The sequence below is a fragment of the Hyperoodon ampullatus genome (genome assembly GCF_949752795.1).
Source record: "Hyperoodon ampullatus genome assembly, chromosome: 16".
Taxonomy (NCBI): domain Eukaryota; kingdom Metazoa; phylum Chordata; class Mammalia; order Artiodactyla; family Ziphiidae; genus Hyperoodon; species Hyperoodon ampullatus.
Window position 1 is genome coordinate 56,827,160 of NC_136929.1, and position 16,154 is coordinate 56,843,313.

Sequence of the window (16,154 nt, forward strand, 5' to 3'; positions counted from 1 at the left end):
GGCAGGCTCCTTTGCTTAGAGATCTTGGGGGAGAACCTTCCCCCTGGCTGCAGGAAGGACATTTAAAATTGGTTAGGAGACAGATGCTCCAGGAACAAAAGCTCCAGGGCAGGACAGGGTGGGGAATGGGGCTCTAGGAGCGTGGGCTTCAGTAGTTGTGGCACGCAGGCACACAGGCTTAGTTGCTCCACGGCATGTGGGATCTTCCCAGACCAGGGCTCAAACCTGTGACCCCTGCATTGGCAGGCAGATTCTTAACCACTGCACCACCAGGCAAGAGCCTATGTGATTGCTTTTCGATATAGATTTTAAATTTGTTAGGGGAGGGACCTATATATTATAATATATATTTCCTTTCCTTTACTCCCAACCCCACCCAATTGCTTAACGTAGGCCCTACAAGGAGAAGAGTCTCAACGACCCCTAGTACAAGTCCTAGTCAGTCTGTGATAACCCATACATCAGGTTGCCTCTGTACATGGGGCATATTTTTCTTGTTTGTATTCATGTTGTGTATTGGTCCTGACAGCTCCCTGATGGTGTGTGTATATGTCTTACCTGGGCCAAAAAAAAAAAAAAAAAAAAAGCCCTGTGCAAAGTGCAAACGCCAGCTGCCACACTTACCTTAATCTTGCTCTTTATCCAGTCTGTGTGTATTTCTAACGTCTTCTTACGGCGAACAAGATGACGAGATTGTTTGACTACTTCTTTCTCAGACTCCTCATCTTGTGGTGGTAGGTCACATAAGTGGAATGTGAAAGTAGTCTCTGTAGCCCTTTGGTTAAATAAGTCTTTGGTAGAAAAGAGAAAGAAAACTTAGATCTGTTTCTCTTAGGCCACCAAAGAGAGCTTGAGGATTTGGGATATTGGCCATATTCCCCCAAGCTCTCTTATTTTTTTCATTCATTCATTCAGCAGACATTTATTAGGGGCCTATGATGGGCCAGCTTAGTGCCAGATGCCAGACACCACCGTGAAGACCACTCGGTCCAGACTTGGGGATATGAGGGGTGACACACCAGCCACATGCCAGTAATAAGTGTGGCTGCTGATTCTGTTAATGGGAAAAAAATAGGCTAAAGTGGGGAATCATTAAAAAAAAGGAAACATGCCTTAAACATGCTTGTTTTAACTTAAAAGAGAAATGTGTACTAACATATCATTTTTAAGTGCAAGGCTCTGTGGTCATTTTTGCTTAAACCCCATTCATAATTTATTATCTATAACTTTCAGTTTTGGCAATTTCTACATAGTCTGAGTGCAGAACTGTAGACTTAAAAAAATTTTCTGTATATGCCCCAAGCTTCTGTGTATGTTTGGTCCACATCTTGTTCAAAGCAGTTTTTTTAAAAGCTATTTTCTTATTGAGTCATCTTAAAAGCATTGCACTTAGTTTTCACAGCAACAGCAAGTTTCTTTTTATCTTCATTTTGGTCCATTTTTATAACAATTGAATTTGGGGAGTAAACCCGTAAGGACCACCGGAGAACCATCCCCGCTCCCAGGGACCCTTGGCGGGTGTCCGACCACCAGGGGGCGCAGCGGTAGGAGGAGCTTCCGGCGCGGCCGGTATCAGCCAGGACGCTCTTCCCCGGAAGAGGGCCCGGTTCCCTCGGCAACTAGGTTTGGGGGAGGTCAGTTAAGAGAGGTTGGTTGTCCCACCACTGGGGCCAACACAGTGTTGGAGGAGGTCTCGGAGAGAATGTGACCGTCTCTTGACCAGCGAGCTGGCCGGGTCAATGGAAGGCTCCCCACCCCCTCCCCGTCCTTGGAATGTACGTTCTGCCCATGGGCCCCACAGTGCGAGCCCGTTTCAACGACGCCGCTTTGCGAGCAGTGTGCTGTTGAGCCCATCTGGAGGGATACGTGCCTGAAGCCAGGTAAGGCCTCCATCTAAACTTTAAGGTTCTCGTGGGCGGGGGTGGAAATCTGCAAGTCTTGCGCCGTCCAAGACAAGCGTCGCCACGTTAAGTTCTCTTGCTTGTTAAACCTGCCACCTACCAATCTGGAGCGGGCTGCCTCTTTCTTCGGTCTCGCCTTGCCCTCTGCTTACGGGGGCTAATTTCGAATTTCACCCGGGGAACCCCGAGGTTGCGAACTAACACAGAGGGTGCCACGAGAGCTCACAGGGACCGTATACAGGCCTGGCGGTCGAGGACACTCCTGGTGGAAGTTTTCTCTAGTATGCCAGGCAGAATTCCTAGCGTAAGCATGACATGGTTGAAGGCTAATCTGGGACCGGCTTAGTGATGACAGGCGACTCAGGAGAGGCAGGCAGGGCTAGAGCATTCCTTTATTCACTCACTCAGTAAATATCTGTTGTGTACTCGTGTGCCAGAAACTGTCCTAGGTATCGGGGATGCCACATTCCCTGCTGCCTGTTCTAGTAGGGGAGATGGTGTTAAACAAGCGAACAGATAAAAACTTCACGTGCCAGTGGCTAGGAGTGCCCTGAAGAAACATTAAGCAAGTGAGAAGGATGGAAAATGATGTGTGTGTGTGCGCGTGCAAGCGTGTGCACTGGTTTGTAAAAGGTAGCCAAGGAAACTGTTTCTGAGAAGGTGACATTTAAGCAGAGACCTGAATAAAGTGAGGGAGCAAATCACAAGGATATTGGAATGAAGAGTGCTCTAGGCAGAGGACAGCACGTCCAAAGGCCCTGTGGCAGGGATGCCTGGCCCTGATGAATAACCAAAAAGCCAGTGTGTCTGGAGAGGAAAAAGTGAGGGCCTTCTAAGCCACATGGGGAATGTGGAATTTTCCTGGAGGCCATGGAGGGCCAGTGAAGAGTTTTTAAAAGATTTTGCTGGAAACAATATGAAGAAAGGACTGAGAAAGGAGAGGATGGGAGTCAGGGACACTAGGGAGATGAAGGTGTCTGAGGTGGTGTCAGTGAGGATGGGGAGGTGGGGGGTGGGGAAGGAGAACCACACCTGTGCGCACCTGAGGAACTAAAGGGGCCGCTCACTAGAGCTCACAGGGGGAGCTTTTCCTCAGGAAAGTGAGAGAGAGGCGAGCAGGGGCAGAGTCAATAAAAGACCTTTGTGAGAAGCGTGGAAGGCGGGCCCCAGTCTCCTCTCCGAGGACTCCTCCTCCAGTGCCTGCTTCCAGAGTGGAAAGGATTTGTCCAGGGGAAGAAGCTGATGTGAGCCCAGCTGCTGTTCCTGAGTATCAATTAGAAATTAATATAAAGCATTTCTGAACTGTAATGATAAAAGAGGACATGGATGTGCTCATGTTTTTCTCCTGTCAGAATGCTCAAGTCTTGGATTTTCTGGTTTGTGCTGTTTATCCAGCTCTGTCTTTATTAGCGGGGAGGCTTTGGGCTGCCTTTCTGAGCCTCCGTTTTCTTAAAGTGGGATCATGCTGCCTGCAGAGACCCATCAGGTTACTCTGAAATGATGCTGCACGGAGCCCGCTGCCCCACAGAAGGGCAACAGACCTGTGTCCTCCACACGGGGAGCTTTGGATTCTGGTGGCTCAGGACACGAGCTGTGTAGTGGTCGCCCACTTCTTTTCACCAGGCGAGCTGTCTCTGAGTAGGAGAGGCTACATGATCTGAGGGTCTCCGTGCAAAATGAAAATGCAGGGATCCTTGTTCTAAAATTGTTAAGGATTTCAAGACAGCGACAGCAGAGTATTAAAAGCAAGCGCAGGGCCCTAAGTGTGAGGACCTGTGTGCCTGCAGGTCATGTGCCTGCGACGCCAGCCTTGGCTTGGAAATCGGAGAGTTCAGAGACGTGGGGCTGTGTGCCTGGGGTGTCAGATAGTGGTCTGGATCCTGGAAGTAAATGACTTTGTATCTCAGAGGAGGCTGGGGGATTTCTTTGGGACTGGCTACAAGCTGAACGCGGAGGGGATGCCTCTTATCAATTAGAAATGTGTTGCTTTTCTGCATAAAAAGCTCAAACCTTGTAGGCCTCAGGTGTTCAGAGGAGCAGGGAGTGGGCAGGGGTGATGGTGAGGCACAAATGGGGAATCTGGTCATGTCAAATTTCACTCTCCAGTTAGAAGTCCTACCCGGGGCATGTGACGTACGTAGAGTATCCTGAAAGACCTTCATTTCCCAAAAGGAGCAAAAACTCATGCACACCTGCATCCATTGAAAAAACACTTATTGAGTGCCTACTGTGTGCCTTGCCAAGGAATGAAAGACACAGGTGTCTTTGGCCCAAAGGGAACAGAAATAACATAACAACAGGCATTTGTTGTGTTTCTGGCTGTTGAACATCTGAAACCCCCTCCTTGTTTGGGGGTACCCCATTGTGTGAATCTTGGTGGGAGGCAGGCCTGCCCTCTCTAGAAACTGAAGGTGGTAATTCCTTCTTCTGCCTGCCATCTAACTCCAGTGGGGACATGAGACTCAGGCTTAAAAGGCCCTTTACTTCCCCAGACACGCTTGCCTTTTGTTGCTCATTGAACATGTCATGGGGATGAGCCCTGGGTCTGACCTGAGGGGTCTTGGGCCTGAGTGTGGTTCACGCCCACACAATGGCTGTGTGATCTCAGGGATGTCACTTATTCTCTTGGCCTAAGTTTCTTTACCCAACTTCACATGGTTTTGAAGATTAATTTGAATCCGATAACTGGCCCGCAGCAGTTATTCCATAGGAGTTAGGTCAGGGGCCTACACTGGTATGGGGACAGGAGCTCTTCCTTGAGAGGGAATCTGGGGCTGTGTCCTGGCTCAGCAAGAAAAAGCACCATGATTGATTAGGTGTGTCTGCCGTGGGTATTGCTGCTGTTTCTACGTTAGTTGGATCTGGTTGTCTGAAAGATGTTCCATATGGTGGTTTTGAGTTTCTGAATTAAGTAGCCTGATGGCTTAGGCTCTTGGCTCAAACTTGTTTTGATTAGACCCCAAAAAACTGGCAACCTCCATGATTGGCACATCTTAACAGCTGGACCTCAAATGCCTTCAGTATCTGGTAAAGGGGCTCTTTTTTTTTTTTTTTTTTTTTGCGGTTCACAGGCCTCTCACTGCTATGGCCTCTCCCGTTGCAGAGCACAGGCTCCGGACGTGCAGGCCCAGCGGCCATGGCTCACGGGCCCAGCCGCTCCGCGGCATGTGGGATCTTCCCAGACCGGGGCACGAACCCGTGTCCCCTGCATCAGCAGGTGGACCCCCAACCACTGCGCCACCAGGGAAGCGCAAGGGGCTCTTTCTTAAACTTTGTGTTAATGACTTCTTGGACAGCCCCCCACCAGGCAAATCTAGGTCAGATCCCTTCTTGTGTGGTCCCATAGTATCCCCTTCCGACGGTACCATTACCCGTTTTATGTGCAGATTCCCTGATTTCTTGGCTGTCTTCACCTCCTACCCTCCCTCTCACCCCCAGCACAATCAAAGGATGAACCCCTCGAGGTTTATCCTTTGTCTGGCTTGCTCTGTGTTTTATCCCCAGCAGCTGAGACCGTACTAGCCTGGTAGATGCTCAGGTCAGGAAACAAGCATTTCTCTCTCCGTTACGGACACGGCAGAAGGTGGGAGACGGCGAGACGCACCCGGGAGAGCCGGGCAACGGGGTGGAAGGTGGGAGGGTTCTTACTTTCACGTTTCTTCATAATCCAGAGGATTGTGTCCTTATATTTTCCAAAATTTTTCTTCAGCCTAAAAGGAATGTGACTCATCTTTAGCAGCTGAGACTGAATTCATGTTTCCATGTCATGCTGCACAGTAGACAGTGCTAGGGCCTGCTCAGCCTTTTCATAGGTGGGGGGCTGGCTGGCTGGCTCTGCTTTTGGACCCAGCTTTCTTCCAGTCTGTACTCAGGAATAAAGGGCCAGCACATGGTGTTGTGTGTCCCTCCTGGCCTCTAACTGGCCTTCGACTTGGGCACCTGGGCTGACCCCCAGGCCTTTCCAAATGAATTCAGTGGGGGTCCTCCTGGGAGCGAGGCCAGGGCTGGGAGGTCCAAATGCACGGCTGGCTCTGTGAGTTAAGCTCGTGCAGCTTGCTTTCTCTGCGGCTTGTGCCTATTTCAGGGAAGGCTATTTGGAAATAGCTTAGAGAAACAGCATTGTCTGCCAACCGGACAGAGCCACCTGAAACCCCTTTGCATTTAGTAGGAAAATTTCAAATAAACTCACTCAAAAATGAAGGCCTTATTAAGGCACAGCTCTTCAAAATGATCAAGCCCTCAACCCCTCTCTCATGTCAGTATACAAAGGGAGTCATCCTGGCATTAAAGTGGCTTGGACTGTTTTACTTCCAAATAAAGGTGGTCTCCAGAGGCAGCTGCCTTTCCTGATTCTCAGATCAGAGCCCTTTTGGAAGGGAATCTGCCAGAAGGAGTGAGCTTCCCAGGCTTAATTGGATCAGAGAAGAAGGCCTTTGACAAGACAGATTTTAAGTTCTCAGTTCAGAGTCCTTGAAGAGAGCATAATAATTTAACCCCAGGCAACCTTAGGCAGCACATACCCTTTGCTGGAAAGGGCTGGACTGTCTTGTCTGGCGGAAAACACAGGTTTGCTCTTTGTACTTTAGGATCAGTTGCGGAGCTGGAGAATGAGCTCTTCATGGCCCATTTGTACCAAGTGTTATTTATTTGCAAGCACTTTGAATGGAATGGAAGCAGTTACCTTGCCTACCATCACCTGTGAAAGAGTAAGGACCGAGGAGGGCGTGGGGTGAAGCCTGTCCGGCGGCTGAGAGCAAGATGCCACGTGTATACAGGAGTTAAATTCCAGTGAGGGGATCCAGCCAGAGGCATCCAGGGCCCTTTGGGGAAGTTTCCTCCCTTGGCTCTTTGCCCACCTTTGCAAGCTAGTGGAATCCTTACTAGCTAGCTCATTGGTAGAGACTGGGTACGGATCGGCACACAGGAGGTGCTCATGAAATATTCATTGAGTGCAATTAGGTTAGAATGAGCCTCGGTTATAGGCTTAAATGGGCCAGAAGGGGAGAAAATGTAACCTATGAGAGAGGGTAAATTACAGGGATGTTACTTGGGATTTGTTTTTTGCTGCTGTATAGGGATCTGAAAGCTTGGATGTTCTTCGTGTTTTGCATTGTATATTTTGCCTTCCCTTTTCCTAGAGAAGCCTTAGGGGTCTCTGGCCCTAGGACTCTACTGAGCCCAGAGCAGAAGTTGCTGGCAGTCAATCTCTCCCTGATTTTTGTGAGAGTCTCCATTCCCCGAGGAGGTTATGCAGGGCACCCCATCCTCACAGCCTCTTCCCTGGTGCCATTGCTGGAGAGTCTGCCATAGACCCACTGCATGTCTGACCATGTACCTTGTTCACCAGGGTTTCTGACAGCTGGATAAGTGAAAGTCCAGGCTTCCATGTACCCCAGTCTGGATGTACAAATGCGGTTCTGGGACATTTTGAGACCTGGAGTCATGCCAACTAGAAGGATTGGGTGCCAGCAGCAGTCTGCAATAAACTCATCATTTCCCTTTCCCAGTAGGGGCTCTTGCCATGAATCCCAGGCAGTGAAGCTCAGGGCTTTTCCCCCTCAGGGAGCGTGATCTTGATCCTCCATTGTCCCCTCACTTCAAAGGCCCAGGGGTCTGAGCCTTGCTTCCCAGACTTTCGTACAATTCACGGTCCCTTCAAGACTTTTCCTGCCCTGGATCTCCAACCTCTGTCACTGCCCATCTTTGATCCTATCCTGCACATCCCCTGCTCATAGATTTCTTTGCTCTTGAGTTTTGGCAGGCAGCTGGATTATCCTGTCCCCATGACCCCTAATCTTACCCTTGTCCTTGTGCCTGGCTTGTGCCTGCTCTTTGACTCAGGGGACCTGTCCAACCCTGGCCTTCCTCTATTCTCTGATGACCCAATTTATCCCTGCTGCTACCACTGGCCTACCTGCACCCACTGACCCATAGCTCCGTCTCTCCAGTCACTTACAGAGTTCCCAGTTTCGTTCTGGTCTCACTCTCCAGGTGACCAGTCAGGGGAATGTTAATATCCTCCTCCAGTTCATTGCGAGCTGCCATTTCTTTGAGCATGGTCCTGAACACTGACTGACAGGAGCTGGTCACAACCTGCAAAAGGACCACAGAATGAAATAGCCAGAAAATGGGAATTAACAGTAAGTTAATGATCACTTTTCTGACTCTCTAAGCTGCCAGAGGAGATTGCAACATGTTATTCGAAAAAGACAAGCAGTGGGAACAGTAGGGTGGCTAGCAAGATTTGTTCCAAAGCCTGTTTCCGTTACGGTCACACCTTCTTCTCATTCTCCAATTCCCTCAAGAATTTTTTTAAAATAGTAGCATACCAAGAAATCGTTTGAGAGCATAAAATTACCCTCTTCTTCCAAATGTAGAGATGGCTCTAGAACGTAAAAGTGCTTCCATGCCTTAAGAGCATAACAGCCTTTTTGAGTTCCAGGAATGGCCAAGCTCTCTGTGGTTGGTTATTTATTCATTGTGAAGGATAACAGTCTTCAGGAAAGCAGGGCAGCATCTAGCACGTTCTTGTAGAGGATGATTCTACCTTTAAAGATTCTTCCAAAGTAATGACATTGCAAGCTCCTTTTTTATTTTGTCAATTTGATCATTCTATCCCAAGTCCATGCTGCTAACCAGGACTGACCCATAGGTGGGTCCTCACAAGAGTCTCTTCTTTTGGGTCCCTTTTGGTAGAAGGTGAAGTTTGACTTGCTGTCCGGGAGAACCATGGGTCTGTCATGTGGCCCTGCTCACCTACAGGTTGAGGTTGTTATGGTGGTTGTTCTGCGTCTGACAATGTGCAGTCTGTCATTCACTTACAAGCCTTCTATCGTAAGTGGAAGACCCACAGATCCGAAGTTGCATATGACCTGGGGCAGATACAAGAATGGAGCTCGTGATTGGCTGGGTTTTCTAGGTTGGGGAAAAGCTGGGGTGTCTCAGGTCTGCCTTGTCTGACTCACAGCCTCGGCGAGCTCCTTTCCGCATTGCGGATGTTCAGTTAATGAAACACGGAGGCCATCAGACTGAGGAGGCTGTAAGGCCGTGGTGCCCTAAGTAAGCAAACCAAAGCCTAAGGCCATAAATGCCTCAAGGTTAGGAAATCAAAACCCGAGGACAACCAATCACAAGCAGCCAACTAGGCTTTAAGCTACGGCCAATCAATAACTTCCTTGTTTTGCTTCTGCATTTTCCCTGTAAGTCTCTCCCCAGCTCCTGTTGGTGGAGGGCTCTTAACCACTTCCGGTTTGGTGCTGCCTGATTTGAATCCACACAGGCTCAAATAAACTCTTCAAATTTTTTTTTTTTTTTTTTTTTGCGGTGCGCGGGCCTCTCACTGTTGTGGCCTCTCCCGTTGCGGAGCACAGACTCCGGACGCGCAGGCTCAGCAGCCATGGCTCACGGGCCCAGCCGCTCCGCGGCATGTGGGATCCTCCCAGACCGGGGCACGAACCTGTGTCCCCTGCATCGGCAGGCGGACTCTCAACCACTGCGCCACCAGGGAAGCCCTCTTCAAATTTTTAATAGGCTTCAGTTTATCTTTTCATACGGGAATGAGTCAGTGCTTCAGGGCAGGCTGAGGTTAAGGCTCTGGTGCGGCTACCCCTGCCTCTAAGTTCTTCACTGTTGACTGTCCCTCCCTTGAGGTGGAGTGATGGCCTGCTTGCCCAGGCCAGTGGTCTCTCACCAGCCCCTTTGGATTCCATGATTTGTTCACCAGAAGATATGGTTCCCGCTATGGTCCATCAGACAGCAGACCCACTGGCGGGGCCTGGTCGAAGTTCTCGTCCCAACCAGGCTGTGCTACCCCGCTCCAGCACATGCGCCCTCCTAGGAGGCTCGTCCGGTTTGCTTCCCCAGCCTCTGGAGAGCGATCCTCATGGTCATGGTAGGGGTATTGGGCCCCCAAGTGATGACTTCTCCCATGCCCTGTGACTGCTCCTGGGTGAGTCTCTGGTTTTTCCAACCAAGAGAGTTTGCACAGCAGGTGTGTGATGCACGCGTGTATCCTACAAACAATTCAGACATGTATAGGGAACTCAAAGCAGCCAAGAGATTGAATTGTCAGAATAACCAAAGTCTAGGGTGATAGCCCCATCCGAATCCAAGGGCCTCAGCTGCCTCTCCCAGTGGCTTGTGGTGTCCCCCTCCCAGCTGCAGGTGCCATGTGGCATTGACTCCATTCCTTCTGTCCTACCCTCTGGCCCCACTTGTCCACATCTGCCGCCTATGGCATTGCTTAGAGAAGCAGTGCTTCCCAAGCTGGACAGCTGCCTATCTGCAGATCGCCACTAGCTGGACCGCGGGGGCTGCCTCATTATCCTCTTAAGCATCCGATCCTTGGAAGCAGAGTGGTATAGATAGCAAGGGGGAAAGTATCCCCCAACTCTTTGCCTTACTTTGTCACCTGGGCAAAGCCCCTGAGATGGCAAAGCCCCTGAGATGGCAAGGAATGGTGCTTGTGACCGGGGCTCCCCTGCACAGGCTGCCTGTCACACGGAACCCTTCCAGCGTCTGGTGTCATCCAGAACCTTGCACAGCTCCGTGGGAGATGTTCCCTCTGCCTGTGGCTGCAGCTCCGCCAGACACAGCGGAACCTCAATTGACAGGCGCGCGGAAGGTTTCCGAATAATTTAAGTGTCTAATTAAAACAATTCCTGTCCATTTCAACTCTTGCTGAAAAATCTTTCTAAAATGCCTGAGCTTACTTTCCTGTCTTAGTAAATCCAGTGCGGTGAATCAAAGTTCAAGTAATCTTTGTTCCTCCCTTTGACATGGTATTTCAATATTTGAAAAGCAGTTCTTATTAATATAATGTGTATAGGAGCATGTCTGGAAAGTAAGGAATTTAGGGCTAAATAGGAACTGAGACCAGAAAAGTTTTCCAATTAAAATAAAAGCAAAAACTGTATAAATGCCTAGGGTTCCCCCCCCTTTTCTTTTGTAAGTTTAGAAAAATGTATCTGCTTAATCTTGAGTTCCAGGGACACAAGATTTCACTCTTGTGATTGTAGTTAATACCTACAGTCCTGAGAAAGTTTGCTAGTTGTAGGGGAAAGGATGTATAACCTGAATCAGCATGCGTTGGAAGTCTTAGAGGTAAGTTGACACAGGAAATTAGAGCCACAAGCCTGTACAGGCAGGCAAAAAAAAATGTGCAGTAGGGCTTCCCTGGTGGCGCAGTGGTTGAGAGTCCGCCTGCCGATGCAGGGGACACGGGTTCGTGCCCCGGTCCGGGAGGATCCCACATGCCACGGAGCGGCTGGGCCCGTGAGCCATGGCCGCTGAGCCTGCGCGTCCAGAGCCTGTGCTCTGCAACGGGAGAGGCCACAACGGTGAAAGGCCCGCGTACTGCAAAAAAAAAAAAAAAAAAAAAAAATTGTGCAGTAAAGACAATGCAACATGCTGTAGATGTGAGGCTTAATCAAACAATTGGGACTTCCCATGGTGTCTCTGGTTATTGGATACAGCTGGGAAAGGACAGCCATTAAACTTCCGGGGCTGGTTCTGTGCCCCTCTGAAGAGTGTGGGAGCAGGACTCAGATTTGGGGGAGATGCTCCGCTGCTCTTTGTTGCGGTGTTTGCACTGCAGATGCTGTTGTCCAAAGTTTCTGTCCTGCTGGGCTGCCCCAGGCCTGGTCCTTTAGTTGGAGACAGCAGACTTTTCTTGGGGCTTTTGTTTGTGCTTGTTGGGGTTTCTGGTCGCTTTCTTTTCCAGCACCCAGTCAGGGGTAAATGAAGCAAAAAGAAAACGCAGGAAACTCACCGCCGTGTCGTTCCTTGGGTCCCAAGGTCCCTAGCCAGTCTGCCTTCTTCTCTCTGTCTTTTAGAAGTTTCTTGCGTTTGTTTTATATGTAATGTATAGGGTTTTAAGCTGTACTTAGTGGGAAAATTACATTTAGTCCACCTTTCCAGAATCCAACTTTTTTTTTTTTTGTGGCTGTGTTGGGTCTTCGCTGCTGCGTGTGGGCTTTCTCTAGTTGCGGTGCGCGGGCTTCTCATTGTGGTGGCTTCTCTTGTTGTGGAGCATGGGCTCTAGGCATGCGGGCTCAGTGGTTGTGGCTTGTGGGCTCAGTAGTTGTGGCTCACGGGCTTAGTTGCTCCGCGGCACGTGGAATCTTCTGGGACCAGGGCTCGAATCCGTGTCCCCTGTATGGGCAGGCGGATTCTTAACCACTGCACCACCAGGGAAGTCCCAACTTCATTTTTACATAGGGTTTCTGCAAAGGACGATTTGCCTTGATATCTAGGTATCTAGGTAGCTTACATGATTTGTTTTTAGCTTTGCTGCCTTCAAAATCAATCTTGAGGGTTTTTTATTCATATTACTGAAAGCAGGGCCTTGTGGTGCCATACGTGGCTTTCTTCTGACCTTCTTTGGTTTAATGTGTGTCATTTACACTTAGGCCTGTTTTAAGAAAAGCTCACTTCGGCTGTGCTAACAGTGTAGTGAAGCTGTGAATCCCAGGGCTCAAGAGGCAGTGTCTGGCTGGCCCTGGGCCACTCTGCTCTGACATTCAGAGCCAGATGTTCTCCAGTTTTTATTCAACTTACATTGGCTTCGAAGTCTTCGGCTTCCAGCGTGCCAATGGGATCACTTAACATATTATCCCAAAAGCTCTCTTTAGAGACAAACTCCTCGGCTTTCAGTTTTGGAAGTCACAGCAAAAGGAGAGGCATTTGGAAAAGGAACCAAAACAAGAAACAAACAAAAACAAAAAGAGAAATAGATTTATGGCATTTACACTTGTGCTTTTAAATAAAAATGCATATGTCATCAACAAGACTTTAAATAAATTCATCAAATCACTTAAAATTTGACTTGGGGATATTAATAAAATTGGAATAAAAGGGTCAGTTTCAGTGGCGGACTTAAGAAAGTGAGTGTGTGTTTCTGGTGGCCAGTGAAGGTTCATCTGACAAAGTGACATTTGAGTGATGAAGCAAGGGAGCGAGCAGGCAGATGGCTCGGGAAGAGCATCCCTGCCAGGGGGCAAAGGAGATGCAAAGGCCCTGAGGCGAGAGAGAGTGGGAGCATGTTGACATATCTGACAAACTGGAAGAGGCACAGTATGCCTGGAGAGGAGGGAGATGGAGAGGGGGAGGGGCAGCTCACCCAGGACCTTGTAGGCCGTGGGAAGGGATTTAGATTTTATTCCGAGAGAGATCTATTCTGAGTGTGATTTTTCTCTTGGAAATCCTGAGAAATATCCCTAGCGCCCCTCAGTTTTGTCAAAAATTGCCCATTTCTAGAATTGCACATGGTTCGTAATTGCTAATCAAAGCCTAAGAGATGAATCGCCAAGCCAGTGAGCTAAAAAAAAAAAAAAAATCTCTCGGAGATAGCAGATGCCTTTGTTCTCAAGGTCAGCCACAGCCTGGTGACCCTGGGCCAGGAGAGGGCTGGAAACCTCCAGTGTGGACGGGGTGCAGACCGAATGGAGGAGTTGATAATTACAACTTGGGCCTGGAGTCCCTGCTCCCGGGAAGGTGTGGCTCCCGAGGCAGAGCTGGGGGGAAGGGCTCCCACACAGTAATTGGGCCCCTGGGGAAATTACAGTGGCCTTTGTCTCAGCTTCAGGATGACACCAGCCGCTCCACGCTGGGCCATCCCGAGAGCCCTGAAAATCCACCGGCTTGGCACTGGGCCGACTGATTCTGTCTGACGTGTGTCCCTGTTGGGCCTCGGGGGGCAGAGAAGGGGCATTCTTAGTGATCTCTATACGCGCACGTTATTTTTGCACTTCTTCCCAACTCTGGTTCAATCATGAAAACGCTGACTCCTTTGGGCCCCTGGGGGGGATGGAGAACTCCACTCAGCTGCATCTGCCTGTACTGACAGCAGGCCCAGGGGCCTCTCTGCCTGCAGACCTGCTACCCCAGCCTTGGCTTGTTCCTGGTGGCAACCTGCCTCCTTTTAGTGGCCCCTGTGTGGTGGGAGTCCCCCGACAGGTCTTTCCCATCAGTTCCACCCGCCAGGCACTCACCACCCCGCTGGGGTGCTCACAACTGGCAAAGGCACCAGACCCTTTCCGCTCATTCCAAAACACTGTGTGTCCCCAGACTGTCTGCCAGGGATGCAGCCTAGAGAAGTTTTAAAACTTCTTGTTGGCATAACCCCACAAGAATCCTTGGGAATCCAGGCAAGAACCTCAGGAAGCTCCGTTTGGTTGTCACTGGAGAGAAATGGAGGAACTGGTGGAACAGGGGTCTGGGGAGCCCGGGTGGCAGAGCCTCCCTGTAAGGGTCCCTGAGGATGTGCCGGCCCAACGTGGAGGAGTCCCGCTCTGGTCCTGGTAGCTTAGTGAATCCCCATGACTTGTGAGTGCTGTAGTTTAGTAAGCTTTACTGAATAATAGATAGTTAATTCGAGGGAAAAAAAAAGAAGTAGGTGTTTGTCAGAGGAAGAAGGGGAGTTGGCAGGAGTGAATACAGAGCAGCGGCGTTCAGGGGCGCTCGGTCCCACACACTCGTTAACCTTACATCAGCAGGCACCGTCTGCGTGTCAAGAGGCGCCCGGTAAATCCGCAGGAGCGCAGCCACAACTGGGGCAGCATGAGAAGGGAGAGCTTTATGCCTAATTAACTTTCCCTTCGGGGATTTCTGTCAACCTCTACCTTTGTTCTAGTGAGATCATTATCTTCCCCTGAAGTTGCTTTATGGGGGGACTGGGGGAGCGGGCAGGTGTCAGGCCAGGTTCCTTAGTGGCGGCCCTGTTACCCAGGACCCGGGCCCCTTGCAGCTGGTCACTCAGTCCCCTCGCACCCTGGCCCCCGCCTCTGTGTAATGGGGACCATAAGGCTTATCTTCAGGGTGGCTCAGGGGACCGGCGCAAATGCAGCGAACGCCGGGCACACAGCATTCCCTGCAGTGGAGCGTGCCTGTGCCGGACTGATGAAGAACAGATCTAAACTCTCCCCCATCCAATCAGTGGCTCTCCTGTCACGTTTTTTCTTGCCAGAACATACTTCCTGAATTGGGGTAGATGTTTGAGCCCGGTGTATTTGCCCTGCAGGGCAGATCCCCACGTTGTAAACGAGGAAAGGGAGGGGACAAGCAGTAGGTGACTAGCCCCCGGCGGGCTCTGAGAGCACACAGGTGGAACTCGGTCCTGTTTTCACCTCCTGCACCCTGCACGTAGTGAATTCCTTGTTGTCCTTAAATCAAGGATAAATGGTGGGCTGGTCTGGCAGCTGCTATGGGCACGAATCTGTAATCTGTTCTAAAGCCACTCAGTGTGCTTCATGGATCAACAGCCCCGAGCTGCTGCCAGGAGCTTGTGAGAAACGCAGTCTTAGATCCACGGAATCAGAATCTGCATTTTAACAAGATGCCCGGGTGATCGCTCTGCACATTAAAGTCCGAGCAGCACCTCTCTACCCCTACCTCCGCCCCCCACCCCGGAAGTGAAATAGGATGAAGACAATTTTATAGTCTAGAGTTGGAAGGAGTTTGATAAGCCGCCTGTGTAGGTAACCCTGATCCTCCCCTCTTCCCCCACCCCCATGCTGACAGACCGCAAGCGGGTCATCATCCCTATGTTGTTTCTAATAGGATGGGTCTGGTTAATCGCGGGGCTTTTGTGGAGTGATGTGTGCAGGCTGGGGTTCTGCCACCAGAAGGCTTCTCCCCTGTCCTTCCCCCTCATAGAATTCAGCTATCCCCTCCTTAATAAAAATTTAATCAGGCTTTAAGGGTACCATCTGAGGGGCTCTAATTCATTCCCTATCAAGTTACCATCGAATGAGTCTGTCTGGGGGGGCCCATGCATCCCAGTCAAGCCCTGCTGACCAGACTTCAGGGAACCTAGCAGCTGCCCGACTGGACCCTCTTTAAATGCGGGCGTCCCTATACAGAGCTTGAGTAGAGAGATGGACTTCTGGGCCGTTCCCAAGTCATTCTGGCTCGCTCCCGAGACCCTCTCTCTGTTTCTCATTCTAGCTCCCTTCTTCAGTTAAGGACAGAGAAACATATCCAGGTTCAGGGTCCGTGTGCCCAGCATGTCCCTCGGTCCTCTCTAGGACTCGGCACCGGCTGGACCAGCAAGGCACCCACCCGCCCGGAGCGCCATCCCCTGCCCCGGCTGCTCTGCGGGGAGCAGGGATCTTTGGGTAGGTTATGTGGGGCTCTCACCATTTCCTGCCTTTTGCGGTTCTTCAGTGGGAACAAAGGCTGAAAACAAATAGGAAAAATGATGAATAGGATGTGGCATGGTGAACTGTTAACCCCTAAATGTCTGGGGAGACCAGG

The 16,154-nt window shown here is 50.3% G+C and overlaps 1 protein-coding gene across 1 annotated transcript in view; it reads right to left on the bottom strand.

Annotated features, from left to right (window-relative positions):
• Positions 1–16,154, bottom strand: part of ERICH6B (glutamate rich 6B) — a gene marked incomplete at both ends in the record, with an annotated part of 53,967 nt that overhangs the window by 11,871 nt on the left and 25,942 nt on the right. Inside the window, 3 exons of the mRNA XM_079721621.1 lie at positions 5,506–5,611; positions 7,858–7,994; positions 14,388–14,449. Coding sequence (XP_079577747.1) covers positions 5,506–5,611; positions 7,858–7,994; positions 14,388–14,449 — 305 coding nt within the window. The remainder of the gene's footprint in view (positions 1–5,505; positions 5,612–7,857; positions 7,995–14,387; positions 14,450–16,154) is intronic.